The sequence below is a fragment of the Mirounga angustirostris genome, unplaced genomic scaffold (assembly GCF_029215605.1).
Source record: "Mirounga angustirostris isolate CCGP_5_RB_7025 unplaced genomic scaffold, mMirAng1.0.hap1 SCAF_7, whole genome shotgun sequence".
NCBI classification, from domain to species: Eukaryota; Metazoa; Chordata; class Mammalia; order Carnivora; family Phocidae; genus Mirounga; species Mirounga angustirostris.
The window spans coordinates 28,810,443-28,828,839 of record NW_026991715.1 but is presented as its reverse complement, the minus strand read 5'-3'; the positions used below and the strand labels follow the sequence as shown (position 1 = coordinate 28,828,839).

Here is an 18,397-nt window from a genome sequence, read left to right as displayed (position 1 = left end):
CCATAGGAACTGCCAAGTTTCCTATTTTCTGGAATATGGCACCCTCTTTACAAAGTCTGGCAAATAATTTTAGAAGATTTTATTTATTTATTTATTTGAGAGAGAGAATGAGAGAGAGCACAAGAGGGGAATGGGTCAGAGGGAGAAGCAGACTCCCCACTGGACAGGGAACCCAGTGCAGGACTCAATCCAGGGACTCCAGGATCAAGAACTGAGCCAAAGGCAGTCGCTTAACCAACTGAGCCACCTAGGTGCCCTGGCAAATAATTTTTAAATTGTGCTGCTCTAGATGCCTTAAAAAGTAGCATGGTATCAGTCTATTGTGAAACCATAGAAACAGTATATGAAACTGCAATCTAATATACAAATAGCAAATCTTAAAGGGACCAAGTGGTCCAACTTAACACAAAAAATGGGGGGATGGTGGATAATTCTCACACACTTTTCCTAGAAACCATTATTCTGTTTTTACAATAATATCTAATTCCAGGGGCACCTGGGTGGCTCAGTCATTAAGCGTCTGCCTTCGGCTCAGGTCATGGTCCCAGGGTCCTGGGATTGAGCCCCGCATCGGGCTCCCTGCTCAGCAGGGAGTCTGCTTCTCCCTCTCCCACTCCCCCTGCTTGTGTTCCTTCTCTCACTGTGTCTCTCTCTGCCAAATAAATAAATAAAATCTTTTTAAAATAATAAAAAATTATGAATTCAGTTATTAATTTTTTATTTGAAAATAGTTGACACACAATATTACATTAGCTTCAGGTGTACAACATAACAATTCAACATCTTTTTTACATTGTGCTATGATCATTACAAATGTAGCTACCATTTTTTGCCTTATAATACTATTATAGTATCACCGACTATATCCCCTATGTTGTACCTTTTATTCCCATGACTTATTAATTCCGTAACTGGAAGTCTGTATCTCCCACTCCCCTTCACCCATTTTGCCCATCCCCGTCATCCCCATTTAAAATAAGAGGTTACTAAGGCACAGAAAGGTAAACTCATTTGCCCCAAGTCACTCCAGAGCACCTTTTCAACTGTACTTACCACTGATGCCCTACACAGACCATCTCTATGCCTCCGTTAACTTTATCTGTGTAATGGAAATAATAATAGGACCAGCTTCATCGGTTTGTTGTGAGAATCAAATGATTTAATGAATGAAAAAGATTAGAATATAGTAAATGCTCAAAAATGTAGCCTCCATAAGATCTGTCCTAATTTTACCCTCTCTTCATGATAGAGCTTAAATTTCTTTTCTGATGCTCCCCCTATTTTCCGATCCTTGCCCCCGAATCATATCCCCTTCTAAACCCTTTTGTTCATTATTTGCAGATTTTATGCCATTTAATATTTAATATGGCTTATTTCTAGTTCTTTAAAAAAAATACTTCATGGGGCGCCTGGGTGGCTCAGTCATTAAGCGTCTGCCTTCTCAGCGGGGAGCCTGCTTCTCCCTCTCCCACTCTCCCTGCTTGTGTTCCCTCTCTTGCTGTGTCTCTCTCTGTCAAATAAATGAATAAAATTTTTTAAAATAAACAAATAAATACTTCCTGCTTAAAGATATGTTCTTTGAGAACAGATATAATCTCTTGTAGTCCACAGAGACAAAATTGGTAACTCGCACATGGTAAATTTGGACTCTGTGAGACTTCACATTACGTTTGAAATAAATTTGCTAGTGCGTGTTTTAAAAAAAAAAAATCCTTTTATTGTTGAACAACACAGAGACCCAAAAAAAGCTCGCACAATGAATGTATAGCTTCGCTACCAGATCAAAAAATAGAATTTTGGGGCGGAGGGATGGGTTAAATAGGTGAAGGGGATTAAGAAATATCATAATGAGCAATGAGTAGTGCATAGAATCATTGAATCATATTATATGCTTGAAACTAATATAACACTTTACATTAATTATACTTGAATTAAAAAAATAGAATTTTGCTGCCCCTTCAAAGACGCTCATGTGCCCTATTCCAATTATATTGTTCTCCCTGATCCCAAAAGTGACCATGATATTGACTTTTTTTTTTAAAGATTTTGTTTTATTTATTTGAGAGAGAGAGAATGAGAGACAGTATGAGAAGGAGGAAGGTCAGAGGGAAAAGCAGACTCCCTGCTGAGCAGGGAGCCCGATGCGGGACTCGATCCCGGGACTCCAGGATCATGACCTGAGCCGAAGGCAGTCGCTTAACCAACTGAGCCACCCAGGCGCCTGATATTGATTTTTATTATATTCAGTTGATTATATTTCTTTATAGTTTTATCTACTTATCTAAGTACATGCACTTAGTTTGATCTAGCCTTTTTTAAATGATAGCTTTTTTGAGATATGATTCACATACCATAAAAATCACCCATTTAAATTGTATAATTCAGTGGTTTTTAGTATATTCACAAAGTTGTAAAATCATCACTACATTCAATTTTAGAACATTTTCATCACCCCAAAAGAAACCCTATATCCATTGGCAGTCACTCTCCCTTTCCTGCCAAGCTTTCCAGGCCTAGCAACCACCAGGCTACTTTCAATTCTCTATGGATTTGCCTATTCTGGACATTTCATATAAATGAGATTAAGCAAGATCTGTTTTTTGGGGACTGACTTCTCTCACTTTGAATATTGTTTTCAAAGGTCATCCATGTTGTAGCATGTATCAGTACTCATTTCTTTTTATGACTGAATAATATCCATTCTATGGATATACCACATTTTATCTATCTAATTTTTAGTTGATAGACATCTTGATTGTTTCCACTTTTCGGCTATGATGAATAATGTGAACATTCGTGTACATGTTTCAGTGTGGACATGTGTCTTCATTTCTTTGGGTTTCATACCTGGGAGGTGGAATTGTGGGTGGCAACTCTATGTTTGATCCTTTGAGGAACTGCCAGATTTGTTTCCATAGTGTCTGTATTGTTTTACATTCCTGCCAGCAGAATGTAGGGACTACGATTTCTTCATATCCTTGCCAACACTTATTATTATCATTTTTTATGGCCACCCTAGACTTTCTCCTCTACCCCCCAGGCATTCTTTTTTTTTTTTAAGATTTTATTTATTGGGGCGCCTGAGTGGCTCAGTCGTTAAGCGTCTGCTTTTGGCTCAGGTCATAATCCCAGGGTCCTGGGATCGAGCCCCACATCGGGCTCCCTACTCAGCGGGAAGCCGGCTTCTCCCTCTCCCACTCCCCTTGCTTGTGTTCCCTCTCTTGCTGTGTCTCTCTCTGTCAAATAAATAAATAAAATCTTTTTTTTTAAGACTTTATTTATTTATTTGACAGAGAGAGAGACAGCGGGAGAGGAACACAAGCAGGAAGATTTCATTTATTTATTTGACAGAGAGACACAGTGAGAGAGGGAAAGCAAGCAGGAGGAGTGGGAGAAGGAGAAGCAGACTTCCCGCTGAGCAGGGAGCCCGATGTGGGGCTCGATCCCAGGACCCTGGGACCATGACCTGAGCCAAAGGCAGACACTTAACGACTGAGCCACCCAGGCGCCCCAGGCATTCTTTTTTAAATAGGCTTTTTAGGGGCACCTGGGTGGCTCAGTTGGTTAAGCGTCTGCCTTTGGCTCAGGTCATGGTCCCAGGGTCCTGGGATCAAGCCCCGCATTGGGCTCCCGGCTCAGCAGGGAGTCTGCTTCTCCCTCTCTCTCTTTGCCCCTCCCTCCCACTTGTGCTCTCTCTCTTTCTCTCTCTCTCTCTCGCTCACTCTCTCTCTCAAATAAATAAATAAAATCTTTAAAAGATATGCTTTTATTTTGGAATAATTCTACATTTATAGAAAAGCTGCAGACATAATACAGAGAGTTCCCATACAGCCCTCACCCAATTTCTGCTTCTCCTAACGTCATAATCTTACATTACTGTGGTATATTTGTTAAAACTAGTCTTGCTTTTTTATGTAAATAAGATCTGATATGTTTTTATTTATTTATTTATTTATTTTTAGATTTTATTTATTTATTTTTGTGAGAGAGAGAGAGAAAGAGCGCGTACAAGAGAAAGCAAACGTGAGTGGGGGTAGGGGTAGAGGGAGAAGCAAACTCACTGCTGAGCAGGGAGCCTGATGCAGGACTCCATCCCAGGACCCTGGGATCATGACTGAGCCCAAGGCAGACGTTTAACCAACTGAGCCACCCAGGCGCCCCAAGATCTGATACGTTTTTAAAGTCTCTTTTAAACTACAGTAATTTCCTCTATCCCTTTATTTTTCTTAAGACTTATCTGTTGAAGAATCCAGACCACTGAGTTTCTAAGTCTGAATTTTGTTGATTGCATACTCGCAGTGGAGTTCAACATGTTTCTTTGTCCTTTATATTTTGTGCAAATTGGCACCTGGGTCCAGATGTTGGGTTAGTCTGAGGTTCAGTCTATTTTGCAAGATTATAGGCAGTATTGTCTTCTTGAGTTAGGAGAGACATAAGTCTGAATGTCTCTTTCTGTGACGTTAGTAGCCACTGATGCTTAATGGCTAGATCTGTCAATTCATTGGGATTTGCAAATGGTGGTATTTTAATTTTATCTTCTCTTCTTATTACTTATAATACTTTTGGGTGAAGGGTATTAAGGAGGGCACTTTTTGTGATGAGCAGTGGGTCTTGTATGTAAGTGATGAATCACTGAATTTTATTCCAGAAACAAATATTGCATTGTATGTTAACTAAGTAAAATTTAAATTAAAAAAAATTATGGTTGGTACAAAGCAAAAAATTAAAATAAAATAAAAATTTTAAAAATTAAAAATGCAAAAAATAAAAATAAAAAAATAAATGCTGCCTGCCTGTTCTTTTAAAAAAACCTTTGTTGAGATAAAATTCATACATAATACAATTCATGCATTTAAAGTATGCAGTTCAATGGTTTTTAGTATATTCACAGGTGCAACATCACCATAATTTTTGAACATTTTCATCACCTTAAAAGAAACCCTGTATCCTTTAGCTATCACCCTCCTATACCCCCACCCCTCTTGTTCCAGCCCTAATCAACCACTGATCTACTTTCTGACTTTATAGATTTCCCTATTCTGATTTTCATATGAATGGAATTACATAATATGTGGTCTTTTGTGACTAACTTGTTTACTTAGCATAATGATTTCAAGGTTCATCCAAGTTGTGGCACATTTTAGTACTTCCTTTCTTTTTTTTTTTTAATATTTTATTTTTAAGTAATCTCTACACCCAATGTGGGCCTTGAACTCACAACCCTGAGATCAAGAGTCGGATGCTCTTCTGACTGAGCCAGCTAGGCACCCCCTTCCTTTCCTAAGGAATTGAATCCAATTATTTCCCCATTATGTGGATAGATCACTTTTGTTTATCCATTTGTCCATTGATAGACATTTGAGTTGTATTCACTTTTTGGCTATTATGAATAATGCTGCTCTAAATATTTATGTATCAGTTTTTGTGTGGACATATGTTTTCATTTCCCTTGGAGTAGAATTAATGAGTCTTATGGTAACCCTGTGTTTAATCATTTGAGACACTGTCAGACTGTTTTCCAAAATGTCTGCATCATTTTAAAATCCCACCAACAGAGTGTGAGGGTTACAGTCTCTCTGATATCCTCATCAACACTTGTTATTATCTGACTTGGGTTCTAGTCATCCTAATGGGTATGAAGTGGTATCTCATTGTGGATTTGATTTGCATTTCCTTGATGACTAAGGATATTGAGCATCTTTTCACGTGTTATTGGCCATTTGTATATCTTCCTTTGAGCAATGTCTGTTCAGATCCTTTGCCCATTTTTAAATTGTATTGGCTTTTTATTATTGAGCTGTAAGAATTCTTTGTATACTCTAGATTCAATTCCTTATCAGATAATGCATTTTAAAATTTTTTCTATCATTCTATGGATTGTTTCTTCATTTTCTTGATGGTGTCCTGTGACACACAAAAGTTTTTAATTTTTTTTTAGGATTTATTTATTTGAGAGAGAGAGAGACTGCGAGTGGGGGCCAAGGGAGGGGCAAAGGGAGAGGGAGAGAATCTCCAGCAGGCTCCCCACTGAGCATGGATTCCCCACATAGGGCTTAATCTCACAACCCTGAGATCATGACCTGAGCCGAAACCAGAAGTTGTTAGGCTTAACCAAGTGCACCACCCATATGCCTCTATTTTGAGTTAATTTTAATATGTGGCATAAGGTAAGGGGTTTCCTCCTTTTGATGTGGCTATCTACTTGTCTAAGCACCGTTTGTTGAATGTTTTTCCCTCATTGAATGGTCTTGGCACCTTTGTTGAAAACCACTTGACCAGAAATGTGAGGTTTATTTCTGGACTTTCAGTTCTATTCTGTTGATCTGTATGTCTGTCCTTGTTCCAGAACCACACTATCTTTTTTTTTTTTTTAAGATTTTATTTATTATTTATTTGAGAGAGAGAGAATGAGAGACAGAGAGCATGAGAGGGAGGAGGGTCAGAGGGAGAAGCAGACTCCCTGCTGAGCAGGGAGCCCGATGTGGGACTCGATCCCGGGACTCCGGGATCATGACCTGAGCCTAAGGCAGTCGCCTAACCAACTGAGTCACCCAGGCGCCCCTGAACCACACTATCTTGATTACCATTGCTTTGTATTGAGTTTGAAGTAGGAAAGTATGAGTCTTCCAACTTTGTTTTTCTTTTTCAAGATTGTTTTGGCTATTCTGGGTTCCTTGCAGTTTCATATGAATTTTAGGATCAACTTGTCAATTAAAAAAAATTTTTTTTTTTCAAAAAGACATCTAGTATTCTGATAGGGATTACGCTGAATCTGTAGATCATTTTGGAGAGCATTGCCATCTAAACAATGTTAGTTAAGTCTGCTAATCTATGAACATAGAACATTTTTTCATTTATCTAGATCTTCAATTTCAACAATGTTTTGTAGTTTTCAGAGCATACATTTTGCACTTCTGTTAAATTTATTCCTAAGTATTTTATTCTTTATGATGTTATTGTGAATGGAACAGTTAATTTCATTTTCAAATTGTTCACTGAAAGTGTGAAAAAAATACCTGATTTTTGTATATTAATTTTGTATCCTGCAACCTTGCTGAATGTATTGGTTCTAATAATTGTTTTTTGGATTCCTTAGGACTTCCTATATACAAGATCATGTCATCTGTGAATAGAGATAATTTTACTTCTTCTTTTCTGGTCTGGATGCCTTCTGTTTCCTTTTCCTTCTAATTTCTCTGGCCAGAACCTCTAGCACAATGTTGAAAAGAAGTGGTGAATAAAAAAATTAAAAAAAAAAAAAAAAAAGAAGTGGTGAAAGCAGACATTCTTGTCTTGTTACTAATGTCAGGGGAAAAACATCCAATCTTTTACCATTAAGTTTGTTGTTAGCTGTGGGTTTTTCGTAGATGTCCTTTCTCAGGTTGACAAAATTTCCTTTTATTCCTAGTTTGTTGAGAGTTTTTATTATGAAAGTGTATTGGTCAAATGCTTTTTCTGTACCTATTGAGATGATCATGTGCCTTTTATTTTTTTAATGTATTGATACGACGTATCCCATTAATTGATTTTGCATATTGAACCAACCTGTGTGCCTGAAATAAATCCCACCGGATCATGGTGTATAATTCTTTTTTTTTTTTCCTTATGTCTTTGGCACCAGAACCTGCTTGACCTTGTTAAAATATAATGCAAGATGTCATTTACAGTGCAACATTCTGTACTAAAAGTTATTTCCATTGGAGGTGTTGCCTGTTTGATTGGGTCTACAAAACATCATAATCACTCTTAAATTTAAGGACTACTGTATTATTCTCTCTACTAGGAATGGGTAAATCTGGCCTATTGTCTGTTTTTGTAAATAAAGTTTTATCATAACAGCCACACTCATTCATTTACATATCATCTATGGCAGCTTTCACCCAGTTGCAGTTGCTTGAGTAGTTGCACCAGAGACTGTATGGCTTGCAAAGCTTAAAATATTTATTATGTGCTCCTTTACAGAAAAAGTTTATTGGCCTCTGTACAATACCATGGTGAGAGTATAACAACACAAGAGCAAGAGTAAACAATCTTTAATATATATATATATTTTTTAACTGAAGTATTGTTGACATAAAATATTAAATTAGTTTCAGGTATACAACATAGTGATTCAACAATTATATAGATTATGAAATGTTCACCGCAAAAAGTATATTACATTATTATTGACTTTGTTCCTTATGCTGTGCTTTTCATTTCTGTGAATTATTTATTTTATAACTGGGAGTTTGTACCTCTTTTTTTTTTAAGTTTGTACCTCTTAATCCCCTTCACCCATTTCACCCATCTCCCCACCCCTTTGACAACTGCCAGTTTGTTCTTTATGGTTCTCAGTTTTTTATTTTATTTAATTAATTTATTTATTTAACTAATCTCTGCACCCACCATGGGGCCTGAACTCTCAACTCTAAGATCATGAGTTGAATGCTCTTCCAACTGAGCCAGCCTGGTGCTCCTGCTAGTTTGTTCTTTATATTTAGGAGTCTGTTTCTCTCTTTGTTGTTTGTTTTGTTTTTTAGATTCCACAGTGTGTGTAATTCTTTTTATTTGTTGCTGGACTCAGTTTGCTGTATTTTGTTGAGTATTTTTTTTCCCCCTCAGATTTTTTTTTTATTCTTATGTTAATCCCCATATATTACATCATTAGTTTTAGATGTAGTGTTCCATGATTCATTGTTTGTGCATAACACCCAGTGCTCCATGCAGAATGTGCCCCCCTCAATACCCACCACCAGGCCAACCCATCCTCCCACCCCCCTCCCCTCTAGAACCCTCAGTTTGTTTCTCAGAGTCCATCGTCTCTCATGGTTCGTCTACCCCTCCGATTTCCCCCGCTTCATTCTTCCCCTCCCGCTACCTTCTTCTTCTTCTTCTTCTTTTTTTCTTAACATATATTGCATTATTTGTTTCAGAGGTACAGATCTGAGATTCAACAGTCTTGCACAATTCACAGCGCTTACCAGAGCACATACCCTCCCCAGTGTCTATCACCCAGACACCCCATCCCTCCCACCCCACCCCCCACTCCAGCAACCCTCAGTTTGTTTACTGCGATTAAGAATTCCTCATATCAGTGAGATCATATGATACATGTCTTTCTCTGTTTGACTTATTTCGCTCAACATAATACCCTCCAGTTCCATCCACGTCGTTGCAAATGGCAAGATCTCATTCCTTTTGATGGCTGCATAATATTCCATTGTGTATATATACCACATCTTCTTTATCCATTCATCTGTCAATGGACATCTTGGCTCTTTCCACAGTTTGGCTATTGTGGACATTGCCGCTATAAACATCGGGGTGCATGTACCCTTTCGGATCCCTACTTTTGTATCTTTGGGGTAAATACCCAGTAGTGCAATTGCTGGATCATATGGTAGCTCTATTTTCAACTTTTTGAGGAACCTCCATACTGTTTTCCAGAGTGGCTGCACCAGCTTGCATTCCCACCAACAGTGTAGGAGGGTTCCCCTTTCTCCGCATCCCCGCCATATTGTTGAGTATTTTTATGTCCGTATTCATGAGAGATATTGGTAAGAGATATTGGTCTGTTGTTTTCTACTGAATTTTTAAAGTGCTTATTTAAATTCCAGTTAGTTAACATATAGTGTAATATTAGTTTCAGGTGTACAATACAGTGATTCAACACTTCCATACAATATCCAGTGCTTATCACAAATGTGCTCCTTAATCCCCATCACCTCTTTAACCCATCCCTGCTCCCACCTCCCTTCTGGTAAACATCAGTTTGTTCTCTATAGTGTTTCCTCCTCTTCTATTTTTTGAAAGAGTTTGTAAAGAATTGGTATTAATTTTTCTTTAAATATTTGATGGAATTCAGCATTGAAGCCATCTAGGCCTGGGGTTTCCTTTGTGTGTAGTGTTTTGATTAGGAATTCAAGTTTTTCACTTGTCACAGGTTTATTTAGATTCTCTATTTTTCTTGAGCCAGTTTTAATTGTTTGTGTTTTTCTGGGAAACTGTCTGTTTGACCTAAGTTATCTGATTTGTTGGTGTACAATTGTTCATTGCATTCCTTTATAATTCTTTTGATTTCTGCAAGGTTGGTGGTAATGTTACTTCTTTCATTTCTGATTCTAATAATTTAAGTCTCTTTTTTCTTAGTCATTCTAGTTAAATGTCAATTTTGTTGATCTTTACAATGAGCTTTTGGTTTCAGTGATTTTTCTCTTTTTTTAAAAAAAATCCTTATTTCGCTCTAATCTTTATTATTTCCTTCCTTCTGTTTGCTGTAGTTTTAGTTTGTTTTTCTTTGTCCACTGTCTTAAGGTGGAATGCTAGGTTATAGATTTGACATTTTTCTTCTTTCTAAGTCTTTCTTATTTTTTTTAAAAGATTTTATTTATTTATTTGAGAGAGAGAGAGAGAGACCACGTGCATGGGGTGGAGGGGGCAAAGGGAGAGTAAGAAGCAGACTCCCTGCTGAGCGCGGAGCCCAATGTGGGGCTCAATCCCAGGACTCTGAGATCATGACCTGAGCCAAAGTCTGACACTTAACCAACTGAGCCACCCAGGTGCCCTGAAGTCTTCTTTCTTAATACAGGCCATCTGTATGTCTTCTTTGGAAAAGTATCTATTCAGGTCCTCTGCCCATTTTTAATTGGATTATTTGTATTTTTGGTGTTGAGTTGTATAAATTCTTTATATATTTTGGATATCAATCTACAGCACCTCCTTTTTAAACAGAAATAGAAGCATACTATATATAGTACAGAATCCCTTTTTTTTCTCTTTTAATTTTTTTAATTAGTAGACTTTTATTTCCTGAGAGCATTTTTAGGTTTACAGAGAAATTGAGCAGAAAGTAAGGTTCTCCAATACCTACCCCCTCCTTCTTACCCCCTCCACAACAAGTTTCCCTGTTGTTAACACCTTACATTAGTTTGGCACTTTTTTAAGATTGATAAACCCCTGGGGCACCTGGCTGCCTCAGTCAGTGGAGCATGTGACTCTTGATCTTGGGGTTGTGAGTTTGAGCCCCATGTTGGGTGTAGAGATTACTTAAAAAAATAAACAAATCTTTTAGGGCACCTGGGTGGCTCAGTTGGTTAAGCGACTACCTTCGGCTCAGGTCATGATCCTGGAGTCCCTGGATCGAGTCCTGCATCAGGCTCCCTGCTCAGCAGGGAGTCTGCTTCTCCCTCTGACCCTCCCCCCTCTCATGTGCTCTCTCTCTCTCAAATAAATAAAATCTTTAAAAAAAATAAACAAATCTTTAAAAAAGATTGATAAAACGATATTCATATATTATCATTAATTATAGTCCATAGTTTACATTAAGGTTCACTCTGTGTTGAATTCCTATGGATTTTGACAAATGCATAACGTCATGTAGCCACTATTAGAGTATTATACAGAATAGTTGCACAGCCCTAAAAATCCTCTGTGTCCTATCTTTTCATCCTTTCCTCCTTCTTCCTGAACTTCTGGCAACCACTGATCTTTTTACTGTCTCTATACTCTTGCCTTTTCCAGAATGTCATGTGTTTGGGGTCATATGTTATACAGCCTTTTCAGACTGGCTTCTTCCACCTAGCAATGTGTATTTAAGGTTCCTCCATTTTTTGGTTTTGTTTTGCTTTATGTCTCGATAGGTCATTTTTAATCACTAAATAGTACTACATTGTATGTATATTTGACTGTTTATCCATTTATCTAATGAAGGGCATCTTGCTTGCTCTCAAGTTTTGGCAGTTATGAATAAAGCTGCTATAAACATTCGTGTGGAGGTTTTTTTGTGGATATAAGTTTTTCAAATTATTTGGCTAAATACCAATTAGTACACTTATTTTTTTAAAGATTATTTATTTATTTATTTGAGACAGACAGACAGACAGACAGTGGGGGGCAGGGGGCAAAGGGGCAGAGGGAGAGGGACGAGCAGACAAGCAGACTCTACGCTGAGTGCAGAGCCTGACTCAGGGCTCCATCTCAGGACCCTGAGATCATGACCTGAGCCAAAACCAAGAGTCGGATGCTCAGATTTTCAACTGAATGAGCCACCCAGGCGCCCCTGAGGAGTGCAATTATTACTGGATTGTATGGTAACGCTATGTTTAGCTTCGTTAGAAGCTGTCAAACTGTCCTCCAAAGTGGCTGTATCATTTTGCGTTTCCATGGAATGAGAGTTCCTGTTGCTCCACAACCTCACCAGCATTTGCTGTTGTCAGCTTTTTGGATTTTAGTCGAATAATAGGTGTGTATTTATGGTATTTATCTTATTATCGCTTCAGCTTACAATTCCCTGATGACATTCCCTGATGTTGAGCATTTTTTCATATGTGTATTTGCCATTTGTGTATCATTTTTGGTGAGCATCTGTTTGCATATTTTGCCTATATTTTTAATTTGATTATTTTCTTATTGTTGAGTTTTAGGCATGCTTTATATATTTTAGACACAAATAGTTTATTGAATATGTGTTTTGCATATATTTTCTCCAACTTCTCTTTTCATTCTCTTATCAGTGTCTTTCACCAGACAGAATTTTTAAATTTTAATGATGTACCACTTACCAATTTTTTTCTCTTGTAGATTATGCTTTTGGTGTTGTATCTAAAACTCATCACCTAACCTAAGATCATCTAGATTTTGTCCAATATTATTGTCTAGAAGTTTTATAGTTTTGTATGTTATATTTACATCTGTTATCCATTCTGTGTTAATTTTTGTGAAAATTGTAAGATCTATGTCTGGGTTCTTTTTTTTTTTTTTAACATATGGATGTCCAGTTGTTCCAGTATCACTTTTGAAAAGACTTCCTGTTCTCTACTGAATTGTTTTTTCTCCTTTGTCAAAGTTTAGTTGACTATATTCTTGTGAGTCTATTTCTGGACTCTGTATTCTGGTCTCTTGATCTGTTTGTTCTTTCACCAAAACCACACTGTCTTGATTACTGTAGCTTTATAATATGTCTTGAAGTCAGGTGGTATCTTTCCTCTGACTTTGTTCTTCAATATTGTGTTGGCTATTCTGGGTCTACTGCTTTTTCATATTGTTAAAAACCAAAATTCAACTGAGTAAAATTTAAAGATCTTAATACCTTTATTCAACCATTTGTGAATCAGGCAGCATTCTATCTAGCAGACAGAAAGACACACCAAGGGCTGTACAAAATGGAAAGACTTATATAGGCAGAATGGGGCAGAACAAGGCAGTTACTAGTAAAGGGTAGATTGTTTGTGGCAAGGTCACTTTCCTTTAGGGGGATGGCAGGGTTCTGTCAGGCAGGTTACCTCACTAGTGCTGACCATGTAATTCCAGATTGACTGGTTTAAGAGTCCACTTCTGGGAGAATTTGAAACTAATTAAGTATTTTTAAAAAGATTTTGTTTATTTATTTATTTATTTTAGAGAGAAAGAAAGAGCATGAGCCATGGGAGGGGCAGAGAGATAGGATTTCTTTTCTTTTGTTTTAAAGACTATTTATTTGAGAGAGAGAGAGCACATGAGCTGGGGGTGAAGAAGTGAATCTCAAGCAGACTCCCTGCTAAGCCAGGAGCCCAAAGCAGGGCTCCATCCCAGAACCCTGAGATCATGACCTGAGCCGAAATCAAGAGTTGGATGCTTAGCCACCTGAGCTACCCAGGTGCCCCGAGAGAGAGTTTCAAGCAGACTTTGCACTGAGTGCAGAGCCCAGCATAGGTCTCAGTTTCATGACCCAGAGATCATGACCCAAGCCAAAATCAAGAGTTGGAGGCTTAATGGACTGAGTCACCCAGGTACCCTCTTTTGGGCCAGTTTTTTTTAACAATATAAACTTTAGAATCAATTTGTTGATATCCAAATCAGATTTTGACTGGGACTGCATTGAATCTATAGATCAAGTTGGGGAAGAGCTGACTTTTTTTTGTTTTGTTTGTTTAAAATTTTTTATTGTTATGTTAATCACCATACATTACATCATTAGTTTTTGATGTAGTGTTCCATGATTCATTGTTTGTGTGTAACACCCAGTGCTCCATGCAGAACGTGCCCTCTTTAATACCCATCACCAGGCTATCCCATCCTCCCACCCCACTCCCCTCTAGAACCCTTAGTTTGTTTCTCAGAGTCCATTGTCTCTGATGGTTCGTCTCCCCCTCCGAATTCCCCCCCTTCATTCTTCCCCTCCTGCTATCTTCTTCTTTTTTTTTTTTAACATATATTGTATTGTTTCAGAAGTACAGATCTGTGATTCACCAGTCTTGCACAATTCACAGCACTCACCATAGCACATACCCTCCCCAGTGTCTATCACCCAGCCACCCCATCCCTCCCACCCCCCACCACTCCAGCAACCCTCAGTTTGTTTCCTGAGATTAAGAATTCCTCATATCAGTGAGGTCATATGATACATGTCTTTCTCTGATTGACTTATTTCACTCAGCATAACACCCTCCAGTTCCATCCACGTCGTTGCAAATGGCAAGACCTCATTCCTTTTGATGGCTGCATAATATTCCATTGTATATATATACCACATCTTCTTTATCCATTCATCTGTCGATGGACATCTTGGCTCTTTCCACAGTTTGGCTATTGTGGACATTGCTGCTATAAACATCGGGGTGCACGCACCCCAAGAGCTGACGTTTTGACAATATTGAGTCTTCCTAATCATGAACATGCAATATCTCTCCATTTATATACATCTTCTTGGATTTCTTTAGTGAATTTTGCTGTTTTTGCTTGAGAGTTCATCTTGGCGATCAATTTATATTAGCATATACCTCCTTTTTGATTGCTGAATAATATTTCATTGTGTGGTTGTACAAAATATTACATAGTGATTCTCCTATTGAAGGATGTTTAGGTTGTTTCCACTTTTTTTCCTACCACAAACAATGCTTCAGTGAAATTCTTGTATCATTTATCTTTGTGCACATGGGTGAGTAGATCTTTGGTTAAATTCCTAGGAATAAAGTTGTTTGGTCAAAAGTAGGTACATTTTTAATTTTGGTAGCTTTGACCAATTTTCCCTTCAAAGAAGTTGTGTGGTTTACACTCCCAGGATGGTACACAGGAGTGTCCATTTTCCATGGCTTCACCAATACAGCAGTTATTGAATCTTACAATTTTTATCAGTTGGGTCAGTGAAAGATACAGCTCATTGTAGTGTTTATATTTCTCTCGAATGTGAGATTGAAATACTTTTTATCTATTTAAAATTCCTAGTGGGGCGGGGGTGTGCCTGAGTGGCTTATTTGAGCATCTGACTCTTGTTTTGGCTAATGTTGTGATCTCAGAGTCCTGCGGTTGAACCCCGTGTTGGGTTCCCCGCTCATTGCAGGGTCAGCTTGAGATTCTCATTCTCTCTCCCCCTACAATCCCCCTCCTTAAAATAAATAAATAAATAAATCTGTAAAAAGAATCTTAGTGGGTGCCTGGCTGGCTCATTCAGTGGAGTGTGTGACTCTTGATCTTGGGGTTGTTAAGCTCGAGCTCTATGTTCAGTGTAGAGATTACTTAAAAAAAAATAAAATCTTTAGAAGTCCTAGTAACATAAACTATCTTTTAAAAAACTGATTATGTGGCAAAAAAGTTGGAATTATGGATGACTCACAATACAAGATAAATAAATGTGGGTGCCTGGCTGGCTCAATTGGTAGAGCATGTGACTCTTGATCTCAGGGTTATGAGTTTAAGCCCCACATTAGTCATGAAGCCTACTTTAAATAAATTAATTAATTAAAAAAATAAATGTAAGTGGTAAAATATTTAATATTTTTAAATTTTACTTTTTATTTTATTTATTTATTTTTTGAAGATTTTAATTATTTATTTGACAGAGAGAGACAAAGTGAGAGAAGGAACACAAGCAGGGGGAGTGGGAGAGGGAGAAGCAGGCTTCCCGTTGAGCAGGGAGCCCGATGCGGGGCTCGATCCCAGGACCCTGGGATCATGACCTGAGCCGAAGGCAGATTCTTAACGACTGAGCCACCCAGGTGCCCTAAATTTTACTTTTTAAGTACAAGATGGCTTTGGTATTCAATTACTCTAATTCATAAACCATTTATCATAATGTCTTTATATAAGTATCTGGAACAATTTTAGAATTACAGTTACATTTCATCTGGACTACTACATGGTTTCTCATGTGATTTAAATATAAAATATTTAATATTATTAATAAAATGTGATAGTGTTTAATATATATCCTAAAGTTGGCATATGATATTAAGATGAAAATTTATAAATGATACCATCTAACCATTATATTTTCTTTGGCTGGAACATTATTTCAAAACATTTTAGAAGAGATATTTTGGGAGTACCTGGGTGGTTTAGTTGGTTGGGCATCAGCCTTTGGTTCAGGTCATGATACCGGAGACCTGGGATTGAGCCTTGTTTCAGGCTGGCCGGTCAGTGGGGAGTCTGCTTCTCCCTCTGCCCCTCACCCTGCTCGTACTCTCTCTCTCTCAAATAAATAAATAAATAAATAAATCTTAAGAAAAAAATAAAAAGAAGAGATATTTTATATATTTCTCCATGAAAAGATAATTTATTCTTGTTTGTTTCAGACCTGTAGATATCTGGGCTTTGGGTTGTATGATCATTGAGATGGCCACTGGAAATCCCTATCTTCCTAGCAGCTCTGATTTGGATTTACTTCATAAAATTGTTTTAAAAGTAGGTGGGTACTACTGAAATACACTGTTAAATGCTTAAAGTAAATATTGCTATATCAATTCTGCTTGATTTTCAAATTCAGTTTTTTCTTTATAAGAACAGGGAAGCATATTGTTTTGATAGATGGCAGCAGGTGTATGCCTTGGGCTGATAAAGAAGGTAGGAAATTCTTCTCTGTTTTTGTAAATAATATTTTCTTTGTCAGGTTGCAAATAGCTAAGTCATTTGCTAATGGTTGATACTAAGAAAAATGGTACAATAGGAACATACTTCAATTTGTCTAAAAGTTGTTTTAAAATTTTGGCTTCTAGGGGGTGCCTGGGTGGCTCAGTTTGTGAAGCGTCTGCCTTGGGCTCAGGTCATGATCTCAGGGTCCTGGGATCGAGCCTGGCATGGGGCTCCCTGTTCAGCGGAGAGCCTGTTTCTCCCTCTCCCTCTGCTGCTCCCCCTGCTTGTGCTCTCTCACTCTCTCTCTCTCTGTCAAATAAACAAATAAAATCTTAAAAAAATTTTTTTGGCTTCTACAAATATTTGCATCTCTCAAAGTGGACTTTTAAATAATAGAGTTGATTTAGATGTCTTTTTGAAGCACTTAGAGATAGAAAGTTACTTATTGAGAAAACTTTTTTTTTTAAACCACAGCAGAAATCCAGGTAGCTAAATAACCTATTCAAAAATACATTTGATGAGTGCTTTTACTTTTTTAATGATCTGCTTTGACTACCCAAACATTTTGATGGTTAGCCTTACTCATGGAGTTTCAATGACTTGTTTTTTTTTAATATATTTCTGAATGATGAGCTTGAGGAGCTCCTTTTGTGGTATAGAGAAGGTATACATAAACATGTAGTTACAGGATCATGAGGAAGATACTGGGATAAAAATCATGAAGTCTGGGGCGCCTGGGTGGCTCAGTTGGTTAAGCGACTGCCTTCGGCTCAGGTCATGATCCTGGAGTCCCTGGATCGAGTCCCGCGTCGGGCTCTCTGCTCGGCAGGGAGTCTGCTTCTCCCTCTGACCCTCCTCCTTCTCATGCTCTCTGTCTCTCATTCTCTCTCTCTCAAATAAATAAATAAAATCTAAAAAAAAAAAATCATGAGGTCTGGATAAATACTAATTAAAGATATAGTTTGGAGTCTTAAAGCATCACACTTTTTTTGTCATCTTTAAAGTTCTGGTTTTGAGAGTAATGTTAGAAAAAAAAAAAACACTGGAGATGATGGGATTAATTCTGTCATTTTACAGATAAGGAAACTGAAGCATAGAAAGGGAAGAGATTTGCCCAAGGTCACAGAAATAGTTATAATAAAACTGGCGCTAGAACTTGGCTCTCTCCACTCCTATTTTTTTTTTTTTTTAAGATTTTATTTATTCAGGGCGCCTGGGTGGCTCAGTTGGTTAAGCGACTGCCTTCGGCTCAGGTCATGGTCCTGGAGTCCCGGGATCGAGTCCCGCATCGGGCTCCCTGCTCAGCGGAGGGTCTGCTTCTCCCTCTGACCCTCCCCCATCTCATGCTCTCTCTATCTCATTCTCTCTCTCAAATAAATAAATAAAATCTTTAAAAAAAATTTTATTTATTTGACAGAGAGACACAGCGAGAGAGGGAACACAAGCAGGGGGAGTGCGAGAGGGAGAAGGAGGCTTCCCGCTGAGCAGGGAGCCTGATGCCACCCAGGCGCCCCTCTCCACTCCTATTTACGGTTTTCATTCTACTACTACTCTATAGCCTTGTTTCTTTGCAGTATTTATATTTCTAAAT

At 37.9% G+C, this 18,397-nt stretch overlaps 1 protein-coding gene across 1 annotated transcript in view; it reads left to right on the top strand.

Annotated features, from left to right (window-relative positions):
- The window catches only part of CDKL3 (cyclin dependent kinase like 3), a 59,683-nt gene that overhangs the window by 23,532 nt on the left and 17,754 nt on the right, over nt 1-18,397 (top strand). The window contains exon 5 of the mRNA XM_064595909.1: nt 16,530-16,642. Coding sequence (XP_064451979.1) covers nt 16,530-16,642 — 113 coding nt within the window. The remainder of the gene's footprint in view (nt 1-16,529; nt 16,643-18,397) is intronic.